We start from the raw sequence: 13,322 nt of genomic DNA on the forward strand, positions 1-13,322 counted from the left end.
CGCAAACACTTGAACCTAATTGTATACAATTGTATATAATATATAATTGTATACAATTATATATATTTTTATTATATGTATATAAATGGCGAGATGTTTTTAACATAAAATGTTTACGTCTCTCTCTTGCATAATAGAATTATTATTATATCATCAAATATTTTTATCTGTCATTAATCAAATGACATTATTCATACTGTACGTTAAATAATCTAAGTAAAAAAATGCAGAGAAATCTCAAACAATATATGTACACATATATGAACTCATCATTCAAATGACCGGCACAAAATTTATCTAATATTATATCCTCTGAAATCTACAGGTACCTCGGACAAACACTTCTGATAAGGTACAAATGGCATGTCAATTTCATATAAGCTTCTGGTAGAGTTGCCATTAATATCTTTATCCCACCTAACAATCTGAAATAAAAAAATAAGGATTTCACATACCCGTTCTCTCTTTACGTTTGATGTTTGCTCTTTTTTCAAAACAAGAGAATATAAAATATAAATTATAGAAACAAGCGGTTTTTAGAGAGAGAGAGAAAGAAAGAGGGAGAGAGAGAGAATCATATTTTAAAAATCAAATAGTTTTTTTGCTGATATACAGAGTTGGGAACGTTACTTAAAAAAAAATAATGCGTTACCGTTACTAATAAGTAATAATCCTTTACTTTTTGTTACTTTTTATAATATTAAAATTAAATACGTAATTAATTTTAAATTATAATTGTTATTCTTACTATATTCGATAATTAAATTATTATGCAAACATTATTCTTTATATAAAATTTCACAATATTCTTTATATTAAATTTTCCATTTGTAATTTAGAAATTTTAGATTTAATAATACAGAAAAAAATGCATGTATAATTTTTCAAAATGATTGCAAGATATTTTGCAATAGGAATACATTTTTCAATCCCTAAGATATCAGGAATTACAGAATTACACATCACATAGGTATATTTTATATAGCTCTATAGCATACTTGCATTATTTACCTTTGGATTCAACCAATTACGTTGCTATTTAGCCACTTAGTAAGCATGAATTCACTCGCACTGTTACAATTAAATTAATTGATTTCTATCATTGATGATGTAGAATCAAAATGTCGATAAACACTTACTATGTAACTATGTATATTATAATTGCTCATGATTTATTAAATAGAAATAAATTAAAGTAATGATAAACCTAATAATTAAATTCGTTGCTGTAAAAATGTAACAATGTTACATTTTTATTGCAACAGGCAGAACGTTATTGTTACAGGCAGAAAAAAATAATGGTCGTTATTGAAAAAAATAAAGATTAGTAACACATTACTTCTCTCTCAACTCTGTCGATATACAAATCTATTCTCGAAACGATGTGTATACATGCGTAATAATTAATACATCATGACTAGTAACAATCTAATACTCGGGAACAGTTTGAAAAAATAGTTCGAAACATATTATTAATGTAATTAACAATTATTAATCCCTCAAATGTATTTACTTCCCATTACAAAATATTCTTGCAAAAATGAATATACTTGTAAGACAATGAATCAATTGATTTTCATGATTAATACTTGATTAGTATTACCTTCCCAGATTGTTGTGCATTCAACTGTTCTCTCTCGTATTGATTATCCCAGTTTATGCAGACAGGTCTTACTAAGGTAGTGAATCAAAAAGGTGTTTGTATTTTCACAAGCGCTATGTCATCAACGAAATTACCTCTTTGTCCTAAATATCTTTCACCTGGTCGAATGCTCTCAATCAATGATTTTTGAGCGTATTCATCTCTAGCGTTCCAATCGCGAAAATATTTGCCGGCTCCAACAGCGTAATCAGAAGCGTTATTAATTTCGTTAAAAACCTCGTCATAAAAGCAGTGAGCTGCTATATATAAACATGAAAAAGATTATAGTAAGAGTAAATATTGAGAGTAAGATAATCATTCTCGCATGATGATTAACCTGATATGACGAAACTACTGCTAATTAGAGTTCCACCGCATATTTGTTCATATTTATCCGATTGTTGCTTGGCATAAATACTAATGTGCCAAGGAAATACTCCCCTACTTTACCCCCATAGCAAAAAAAGTCACAGTGATATCATAATGATATTGTTCTGTGACAATTAAATGTCACAATGAAATCACAACAAAGTCATGGTGACATGCAAATGTCCGCTTTGTCACAAGTGTGATGTCATTATGACATCATTGTAATATTAAATAAAATGTTGTGAGATAATTTACACACACACATACAACAAAATGATTATTTATATATATGTTTTTTAAAATAAATTTAATTTATTCCATAATTTACATTTTTGATATATTTAAAAAACCAAAAAAAAACCAAATATACATACATATGTATATATGTATATATATACATATATACATATGTATATTTAAAAAACCAAAAATGTAGATCATGGAATAAATTAAATTAATTTTAAAAAACATATATATATATATATATATATATATATATATATATATATTAAGATCATTTTGTTGGATGTATGTGTGTGTGTAAATTACCTCACAATAACATTTTATATAATATTACAATGATGTCATAGTGATATCACACTTGTGACAAAGCGAACATTTGCATGTTACCATGATTTTGTTGTGATTTCATTGTGACATATTATTGTGATATCACTGTGACTTTTTTGCTATCGGGATAGCTTAATATCCATTTACGATTAAAGTCTGACCGCATGCGATAGATGATCCACATTCTAAGCTCTAAGCAATCAAAACGTTAATCAAAAATTGTTTTGTTGATCGATTATGATTTCGTAAGTCAACAAATTATAAATTACAATCTTATATATAAACGTTATATTATATTATATAATAATATATATAATTTATATATGTAGTATTATCCGCAAAAGTAATAATGCAATCTATTGATTGACATCATTATTGGAACACGCGGAAAACATTAATTAATCGTGACATTAATTTCTCTGTTTTTGTCCTGTATGAAATGCAAGTGATAAATACCTGGTAAACAACGAAAAATATGATTATCCCATGTACCATCATCAAGACATGATTTCCCTATAACCTGGATCATTCGTTACTGATATTTTATAAGATGGTTTACATGCGAGTGTGTAGCTTTTGTACCAGGTAGTACAATCTCTTGGCAGGATACCTTTCCTCCTTTACGACTACAGGAAATATCTACGCTCGTACTTCTTAGTGGTGGACAAATTTCTATAAATAACAAAACATCTAATATAGTAAATAGTAAATTCTTACATTACATAATTTTATGACTAAACAAGGAATGTCAAGTAAACTTACTGAAATACGTAGGCGATTCAGACCATGTGAGATTGACACAAATGGCAATTGCGTCTCCGCTTAGTACATAATTGTTTTCGCAACTATAAGTAAGAACACTATTATAAGGAACTGTATCATTAGGATTTATCTCACAGAGCTCCGTACAATCATTCAGTTTATAATGTCCACCTTCTGGTTGGTTAGGTAAATAACAAAAATCCCAAGTTCGATTACCAATGAGATATTTACAAAAATCAAATTTTTTGTTTTACATAAAGACTCATAACCTGCGAGCACTCAAGATTCTAGCTCGTTTCTGAGATAATGAACCATGTCAGTAAATGCATTTACTAAAACTTTTTCTGGTGGCAATCTTTTATTCTGGCATATAGATGCTAAAAATGCAGAGTTTTTACGTAAACATTTAATGAATTTTCGAAAAATATCTTATTACACGCATGTACATGTACATACGTATGCTTGCATACATATGAAAAATCTTAAATATAATGCTATATTAAAATTATATTTATATATATTTAATAAATTTATATATTAAATAAAAAATATTTTGAAATTTAATAGAATACGAAAATTTAATGAATAATCTAATTATCATAAATTAAAAAAGAGAGACTCTAAAATGAAATTTTAATAAATGACTTAAGTTCGAACAAAATAATGATTATGATAAATATGATTGCTTTTTGAATACATAGCAGAAACATTTTAATATAAAAATTTGCTGCTATCCAATCTTGATATATTCAATCTTTATAATACTCGTATTTTATCCTTAAGGCAAAAATTAATTTTTTTTATGCATATTCTTATATCTTTCTATATTTTATCTGTAATTATATAAATAAATTATTCTCAATCTTTTTTTAGTATCTAAATATTTGAATCATTTGTTACGCATTATACTCATAATGTAAAGTGTGTGTATAGATTATTTTATAATGAATCACATTTTTATTTAAATTAATTTTATCATTTCTGTAGATTTGCTTGATTATCCAATGATTTAGATGCGTATTGCATAAAAATATAATTTTAATTTTTAACTTTGCAATTAAATCATATTATGCAAAGTTGCAAACTTGCAATCATTCTCAGCACGAAATTCCATAGAGTGCGATTGCATCAGAAACACAACAACAGGAGTTTAGATCAAATCGTTTTGTAAGTTACTCACGCGACGGGAGTAAAGCCAGCAACAACAGAACCACCGAGAATGTAACGCATGCGTTCATGATTGCAGACGCGCAACTGACAAGATGATCTTCTCTTATGGTTAAAAATGAGGAACTCGAGCGAGATTCACGTTGCATGCAACTGATATTCGGAATCATACAATAACTGATAACATATTTGTTCACTACTGACATTTGATTGACATCATATCAAAGAAAAAACTTAAAAATGATATCAACATTGATAAAAATGTTCATGCAAACTGATATAAATGCAGTTACATATTTTTTATTCTTGATAGTTTTAATAGCAATGTTGCACTTGTAAAAATATGTTAAAATATATTATACAGTATTCATTATATTATTATCGTTATTTATTATAATATTTGTTACAGTACTTATTATATAGTAAAAAATTTGGCAAATATTCTAATTTAGAAATGTGGTGATGTACTCTATATTTCATATTTCATATTATGTTAACAAAAATTATAATGAATAAAGAATTTTCTAAGTTATTAATCTTTTAATGGTTTTACTTTCGATCGGTATATTAAAGAATTGGAAGAATCGATTTATAATAAATTTGTGGAAAATTATAGATTACGTAATATCTGAAAGTGCACATTTATTTAAAAAAAAATTTTAATTAATATATTACTCCGAATTTTTATTGATATTTTTAACGTATAAGAAAACAATTATACAGTTATACATATAAAACAGAAGTAATAATTTTATTATTCATTTCTTCGCAAAAAATATCAACATAATTATAGCGCTATTTTAAAACTTTATAATTTACATATGTATTATAATTTTTTTAAATCGATATTTGTACATATTAAAAAAAATTATAATACTTATGATATGTATACATGCATGTATATATCATTTCCATCATGTTTTCAAAATAAAAACCAATCTTATTATAGTCTTTAAAACTGTAATTTTTTTAAACTAATATTAAGATTTTAAAGGAGATATATACTATTGTTTTTATCTGTAATGTTCTTTTATTATTTTATGTATCACTTCTGTTCATCTAATATTATTATTAAATGCAATAATATCCACATTCTATGCATTCGACAATTCAAAAATATTACTGTTCATTGACATAAGCCTCGCGAATCCAATCACGAAAATGACTAACGTAAGTAAATCCAACGTATGAGTTATAATCGCAAGTACCTCTTTTCGCAGGACTTACACTGACGACACCACGAAGGTACCAAATACCATTCTTCTGAAAACATAACCCACCACCGCTATCTCCTTCGCAGACACTCGAACCTGGTAATTGCACAATTATTTTTGTACATAATTATGAAATATTTAAAAAAGTCTTGCAATACACAATTATCATTACAATTAATCTCAACAAATTAAATCGACAAAAATTTCAAAAAAATAATTTGATAGAACTAATATGAATATATCTCACAGTTATTTTCACATATACGAACTCACCGTTCAAACGCCCGGCGCAGAATTTGTCGGACGTGAGATATCCTCGGAAATCTACAGGCACTGCGGACAAACACTGTTGGTACGGCACGAACGGCATGTCAATTTCCTGTAAGTTCCTGGTAGATTCACCTCTAATGTCTTTGCCCCAGCCGACCACCTGAAATCACGAAGTAAACTCACGAGTTCGTTCTATTTTCTCTTTATGTTTGATGCTCCCTCGCTCCCTGAACACGCGGATCAAGCCGTTTTTTAACTCTGTACTTCAAAAATTAAGTAGTCTTCAATTGCACATACATTTATCTTCGAAAAAGTGCATATGTATGTTTATCAATTAACGCAAACGATAAAACGTCCTAATATATACGCGACCAAAGTTTAATTCAAAACTGCGTTATTATTATAATTAATAGCTATTAATAGTTTCTCGAAAATATTTTCGCTCGATTACCCTCGCGATTAATTGAACTATGTTAAGACAGTCAATTAATTGATATTAGATCAGTGTTATACCTTGCCGACTTGTCCCACATGCAGCTGTTGCCTCTCGTATTCGTTATCCCAATCCATACAAGCTGGCTTCACAAAGGTAGTTAATTCGAAGGATGTTTGTAGCTTTAATAAAGCTATGTCGTCAGCGAAATTACCTCTCGCTCCCATGTATCTGCCGCCTAACTGGATACTTCTTACCAACGATTTCTGAGAATATTTTTCTCTCTCGTTCCAATTGCGTTGATGTTTGCCGGCGGCTACAGCATAATTCCGTGGATTATTAACTTTATTGTAGACTTCATCGTAAACACAATGAGCGGCTATACACGAAAATACATAAAAAGAATAAATACAATAATGAAAGAATATAATCATCCGTCATATCAATAATTTACCTGATACGACGAGATTGCTACTAATAAGAGTACCGCCACATATCTGTTCGTACTCGTTTGTATTTTTCTTGGCGTAAATACCCACGTGCCAGGGAAATTTCCCCATTTGGGCTTCGAATCCGTTTACGATTAAAGTGTTACCGTGTGCAATGGTGGTCCCGCATTCTAATAGTGAAGAGAAATATTTATTTTTATATCTTTTGCTAAAAAAATATTTTTTAATATTTTTCAAATATTTTTATTTTTTTATATTGTTTTATGATACAATAACAATTACACCGGATTATAAGCCGAAAAAATCTTGAAACTATAATCTTATAATCTACACAAATAATAATTACTGAAAAAATCGTATATTTAGTTTATTGATAAAATTATACAAAGAGAATTTAATTAAACTTTTTTTTTTATATTAGAAAATATATGAGTGAAATATACGAAATACCTGGTAGACAGCGAAAAACGCGATTATCCCATAAACCATCGTCAAGACATGTGATCTCTCTGTAAGCCGGATCGTTCGTTAAAGGTAATTTATAAGATGATTTACAGGCAAGCGTAGCCCGTGTACCAGGCAATATACGCTCACTGCAGGACACTGTTTCTTGCTTGTAACTGCAGGAAATGTCTACGCTCGTACTGTTTAACGGTGGGCAAACTTCTACGGAAATAATAATTGAAGGTGAGTAATAATTTTTACATTATACACAATATTAGATATTACACACATTATTATATTATATTTTCTCTCATTAAATAAAAAGGTATTACTTTTACATTAATTTATATAAACTTGACATTTTCACGAATATGATCAAAATAAACTTACTGTAACACAAAGCTGCTTCGGACCATTCGTTGTCGACACAAACCGAAATGGTGTTTCCACTCAGTAAATAATTGCTTTTACAACTGTAAGTGAGGATGCTTTTTGCAGGAACTGTATCGCCAGGACGTTTAGTACACCCATCGCAATCATCCAATTTGTAATATCCATTTTCGGGTGGTTCAGGCAAAATACAGCCATTTCCTCTAAATTTGTTCCTATAGTTTCGCAAATGTAAACCTGAGATTTATATTATAAATTGGAGAAGTAAAGAAGGCGATTAAAAAAAAAGGAAAAAGGAAAAAAATAAAAAAAATAAAGTCTTGTTTTTATTGGATACATTTATATACGTGTATGCGCTTATCAGATACATATAAATTAAAGTATACACAGTTAAGGAATATTTATCTTACGCAACACAAAATGCTTCGTCGCTAGCATCGCGACAATCAACTCTTTTATCGCATCTGACACTTTGCGGTAAGCACTCGTTACTCTTACAATGAAACTCGTTGTTTCTGTTTAACAATAATAAAATATTATTATCAGATGCTCAATTTTATGATTTAGCACGAATAAGAGACATTTATTTTTCCATTATATATTAATAAAAAATTGAATATTTTCAATTGAAACATACCTGCATTCTTGATTCTGTGAGTTTCTGTTTGAATCGGATGTACGATCATCTGGACCATAAGGACTTCTTTCGTCGGAACGAGATTTATAAGTGGATTCTTCTTCATATTTCTCATTTTCGAGTGGTCGTTCGATGTTTCCTCGGTTCCATCCCGGAGGACCTTTACCATTTAATCCTGGAGGATTGCTGCTTGCTAATCCTGGAGAATTGCGATTACCTGGTGGCCCTCTGCCAGCATTTCTCCATTTATTATGACCCGGTGGTTCGAAAGAACCATTGCCTTCGCTCCATTTGGAATGACCAGGTGGGCCACGTATCGTGGTTACCACGTATCGATTAGGGGAATTATATATACGATCGTCATTCTGACTGTGTGCTAAAAGTTAAGCATAATTTTTACGTAAATGCTTCTACTCATTCTCAAACAATACTTCATGTATATATGTGAAACAAATTTAAATAATGCTATATTAAAATCCTCGATTATTCGTACTAAAAAAAATAGAAGAATAAAAATAATCGGATAATGTTTAATTGAGTAAAAAAATTTAATCAGTAATCTAATTGATCTTTTATGAAAAAAGACATATATATAGACGGAAGCGCAAACAACTTTTACACATGATTAATAATGCATGAATATAATGTATATATAATCACTTCTCGATTCTTGATTATAGCAAAAACCTCTCAATGTAAACTAGTACGGGTATTCGTGACCGCGTCAGTTTATGAATATTCAATTATCATTCGACAGACATTACATTTGGGAAGAATATATATATTTGGTTCCTTTGACATGTTTTAAATTTATCATGATATTAAATGCCGAAATTATTTAAAAACATCTGGATGTTAAATATTTTGATCGTACATTGTATATATTGATAATTATTTTTGATTTAGATTTTATGACATATCATTTCTATTTATGTCAATTCTATGACTTGCCTAATTATTTCTCGACACAATATGTTAAATAAAAATATGATTTTTTAATTTTGCAATTAAATCGTGTCACTACGCAAAATCAATGACTGTTCTTCAAACTTCATGGAGCACGCTTCACAAACGATAACTTTATATAAAAAACATTATGTAAGTTACTCACACGATGGCAGTAAAGCCAACAACAACAGAATCACCGAGATTACAAGGTTCATAACTACAAACGCGCCGCTGACATGGCGGGATCATAGTCAACAAGAAACTGAGCCTAGTGGGACTCAAGCCAGGCCCAATAGACACTCAGAATACCCCACGATAATTTACATATTATTTCAATGAGTGATATTGTGGTAGAGGGAAAGAATTGAGAATGACATCGTCATATTAATAGAACATTCACAGAAAAATATATGTATAAAGAAAAATATATGTATTACATCGAGAAATATTTTGTGGAGTAGTGGTAAGATTTCGTTTGTGAGATTTTAACATTTTTAAAGCCAATAGCAGATATGATAATAATTAACGAAATTTTTCTTTATAATTATATTTTTACCATTTTTATCTCAATATTTCTAATAGCTATGTTTTGTCTAGTTTCAGCTATTTGCATTTTATATCGTCTCGTACAGCTCATCAAAGAGCATGTGCTCGTTATCACTAAAAGTTAGCAACTCTCGCACATCATATTACCTGCGATAAGAGCGAGAGTCGATAAATTCAAGCAACTCGGCTGAAGCAATAATCACGAAAATGAACGTTTTACTTCAAAAACATGGAGCTAAACATATATACAAAGTCCCGGAAGGATTGCGCGAACTATGCGCCGACATCGCACGCGAGGTTTGCCCTACGAAATTGTTATTTGCCTATTTACTGCCGTCTAGTCAAAGGACAATTAAATTATTATTTGATCCGTAAAGGTTCTACGCTCGCAGCCGAGGAACATCTATTGCTTCGTTGCTGATTATGTAGAAGCGCTGCTGATCACACGAGAAAATGCAAAAGGTATATCTTGCATCGTTTATAACAATTCTACAAATTTTGTAGCATTACGCAATTGCAACCAAATATTAATTACAGTGTTAAATAAATAAATTAGTGATATTTACATATATATTTTATCATATTACATTTATATATGATACACTGATTCTACAATTTATTACGTAAATTCAAAAGGATTGCAGAAAATGATTATATAATCATCATATCATAATTGTTTATCATTCGCGTCATAAAGTACACGTGTTATAATTAAATGACTGTAATCATGTATTACGGATCACGTTCTATAATTTGTTCTATAATTGCGTTCTAGTTGCAGTGAAAGTCGTAAACAATATTTTACTGAGAAGCCAAGCCATAGTGGGTATACTTTATCGCAGCGGCTTGAGTTTAGAACAGATCGCTTGCGCTGCGCCCAGAATTCAGGTATACAATTTAGTGTCGCGTGCTAGATAGAGATCCTAACAGTTTAATAATATTTCTCAGTCGTTTTCTTCGTTTTTGTTCAGAAAGCATTCCGCGCGTACTTGGACGCGGTAGACATGCAAGCGTACCAGGTGTGTGACGGTAATTATACAGTTAATTATATAAAAAAACAATTCCGCGACTGGTATTGCTGGTATAAGCTATAAAGTATACGGGAACAAAGTGCAATGAGAGAAATTTTTCTCTTTCGATCTTTCACAGACGACACTTGCGACGAAAAGTCCAGGATATCTCTGCAGAATATTCTACGAGCGACGGGAACACCGCTGAAACAAGCGAAGAAATATGCCATGATAATACAGGTATGCATCAATATCACGTAAGGTCTTAATGAGTCTCCGTAATCGCTACTGTGGCTTCTTGAGTCATCTTCGCTGCCATCAATCAGGCCGCTTTCCGCGGTCATTACGAGAGGATGTTGTTAAACGAGTCTCGGGGCATGATTCAATGGCAACGAGCGGCAACGAAGACCCTGGAGATCCTGAGGAAAGCCGGAGCTTCGCAGGCGGAAGCATCGAAAGCCGCCATTCTAATACAGGCCACTTATCGCGGATATTACACAAGGAGAAATTTAAAAATGAAAATGAGTAAAAAAAATTGTTTGATTGATACATCTACATTAAAAAAAAATATTTTTTCAAAATCGTTTTTAATTATTTATAGTGGCTATGCAAACGCAAGAAGAAAAGGAAGGTGACCTAGATATGATAGAACCTAGAGATGCCATTCCAGCAGTAGCCTGGTTAGACATGATGTACGAGGAATCAGGACTGACAGAGGCGAGAGCTAATGAAGCTGCTTTAATTATACAAGTAAATAAAGTTATAAAAATTATATATTGTATATTATATAAAATTATATATTATATATTGTATATTATATAAAATTATATTTTATATATATTGTATAAAATAAAGTTATAAAAATTATTTTATATATTGCATAAAATAATTAGTTGTGTATCATATTTTATGCTAAATTTATATAAAATTAAGGACAATAATCATAAATCTCATGTAGAGAGCTTACAGACGATATCGTCAAAAAAAGAAAAAAAAAACACCGCAGATAGAATCGATCATATCGATGGTGGCGGAAGGATCAGGCGAGGAACCAAGACTAACGGAGGCAAGAGCTAATGAAGCTGCTTCAATTATACAAGTAAATAAAATTATAAAAATTCTTATATACTGTATATTATGTAAAATTATATATATTATATAAAATAAAGTTATAAAAATTACTTGATATATTACATATAAAATTATTAGTTGTGTATCATATTTTATGCTAAATTTATATAAAATTAAGGACAATAATCATAAATCTCATGTAGAGAGCTTACAGACGATATCGTCAAAAAAAGAAAAAATATACACCGCAGATAGAATCGATCATATCGATGGTGGCGGAAGGATCAGGCGAGAAACCAAGACTAACGGAGGCAAGAGCTAATGAAGCTGCTTCAATTATACAAGTAAATAAAATTATAAAAATTATTATATACTGTATATTATGTAAAATTATATATATTATATAAAATAAAGTTATAAAAATTACTTGATATATTACATATAAAATTATTAGTTGTGTATCATATTTTATGCTAAATTTATATAAAATTAAGGACAATAATCATAAATCTCATGTAGAGAGCTTACAGACGATATCGTCAAAAAAAGAAATCGACCAGATCGATGGTGGCGGAAGCCATTGTCAAAAATTTGCATCAGAAAATTTTTGACGAAGTAATAACCCACGCAGACATTCCCACAGAATTTGGTAATCGAGAGGACTTGACAAACACTAGCAAAAAATTTCAGCGTACTCTTAAAGATCGATTGACACATGTTCGCATAATGGAAGAAGGTGGCAATTTTTACTGTCTTTACAAAATAATATTCATTCTAAATTTAATATACATTATAAACTATATCTTAGAAAAATTAAAAACTATTGGTTTATATGCTGCTTCCCAAAAATTATACATTCGAATATGTAAATAGGATACAATGAACAAGAATTCGTTCGTACAGAAGCGCCCGAATTGTTTACAAAATTAGAAAATACATATTCGAACGGCGGGGAACATCAGGAAGAAGGTCGAAAAATCGAAGTAGAAAGGGAACGTGAAGAGACGTACGTGCGGGACTAGCATCAGCGAGAGCTCAAACTTCTCGGGGGAAGGGGAGAAAAAAGAAGGAAAATGCTGCAGGTCAGAATCCTTTTCAGAAACGTCGGCGGGTGAGCTAATTAGCATGGAGCGAACGGTGCGAGAAAAGAAATGAGACAACGAGCGTAACAACGAGCATAAAGAGCGCGACGAGCAAAAAGCTACCACCGGAAGACGCTAAATGCCAAAGATACCGCACGGCATTTAATGCTCGCATTCGGCATGCTTACGTTCGATAATTCCGTTAACGTGCCACGCTTCCGCAGCGAGCTTTAAAATTCCCACGGACGGGAAATGGCCCCGACACATGTATTACAAGTAAAACGAATTAAAAACTTTTCCGCCTGCGTAACGTTAATT

The 13,322-nt window shown here is 30.6% G+C and overlaps 2 protein-coding genes and 1 pseudogene across 2 annotated transcripts; 1 reads left to right on the forward strand and 2 right to left on the reverse strand.

The window, feature by feature from the left end:
* Positions 1-150: 150 nt before the first annotated feature.
* LOC109609740 lies at positions 151-3,593 on the reverse strand (annotated as a pseudogene).
* Positions 3,594-5,505: 1,912 nt separating this feature from the next.
* On the reverse strand, positions 5,506-9,571 carry LOC105247818 (modular serine protease-like). The gene is made up of 9 exons (XM_011252211.3): positions 9,459-9,571; positions 8,348-8,723; positions 8,121-8,225; positions 7,711-7,925; positions 7,327-7,542; positions 6,882-7,046; positions 6,508-6,806; positions 5,998-6,154; positions 5,506-5,820 (listed from the first exon to the last, which is right to left on the reverse strand). Exons 1-9 carry the CDS (start codon positions 9,508-9,510, stop codon positions 5,630-5,632), a joined length of 1,776 nt encoding a protein of 591 aa, XP_011250513.1. The 5' UTR covers positions 9,511-9,571; the 3' UTR covers positions 5,506-5,629.
* Positions 9,572-9,892: 321 nt separating this feature from the next.
* Positions 9,893-12,944, forward strand: LOC105247817 (abnormal spindle-like microcephaly-associated protein homolog). The gene is made up of 11 exons (XM_025411485.1): positions 9,893-10,138; positions 10,219-10,303; positions 10,617-10,729; positions 10,813-10,870; positions 10,991-11,091; positions 11,178-11,376; positions 11,453-11,601; positions 11,810-11,950; positions 12,126-12,266; positions 12,442-12,658; positions 12,796-12,944. The coding sequence occupies exons 1-11, from the start codon at positions 10,049-10,051 to the stop codon at positions 12,942-12,944; spliced, it is 1,443 nt and encodes a 480-aa protein (XP_025267270.1). The 5' UTR covers positions 9,893-10,048.
* Positions 12,945-13,322: the final 378 nt, after the last annotated feature.

Source organism: Camponotus floridanus, unplaced genomic scaffold (assembly GCF_003227725.1).
Source record: "Camponotus floridanus strain SB8 unplaced genomic scaffold, Cflo_v7.5 scaffold4, whole genome shotgun sequence".
Taxonomy (NCBI): Eukaryota; Metazoa; Arthropoda; class Insecta; order Hymenoptera; family Formicidae; genus Camponotus; species Camponotus floridanus.

Excerpts from the sequence above, each read along its gene's own strand:
- LOC105247818 (XM_011252211.3), bottom strand. The coding sequence starts at position 9,510 with ATGAACCTTGTAATCTCGGTGATTCTGTTGTTGTTGGCTTTACTGCCA. Across the intron at positions 7,543-7,710 it reads CGAAGCAGCTTTGTGTTACA|AAGTTTGCCCACCGTTAAAC; the intron begins GTAAGTTTATTT and ends TTATTTCCGTAG. Across the intron at positions 6,807-6,881 it reads TAGCAATCTCGTCGTATCAG|CCGCTCATTGTGTTTACGAT; the intron begins GTAAATTATTGA and ends TTTCGTGTATAG.
- LOC105247817 (XM_025411485.1), top strand. The coding sequence starts at position 10,049 with ATGAACGTTTTACTTCAAAAACATGGAGCTAAACATATATACAAAGTC. Across the intron at positions 10,871-10,990 it reads AGCGTACCAGGTGTGTGACG|ACGACACTTGCGACGAAAAG; the intron begins GTAATTATACAG and ends GATCTTTCACAG. Across the intron at positions 12,659-12,795 it reads TGTTCGCATAATGGAAGAAG|GATACAATGAACAAGAATTC; the intron begins GTGGCAATTTTT and ends ATATGTAAATAG.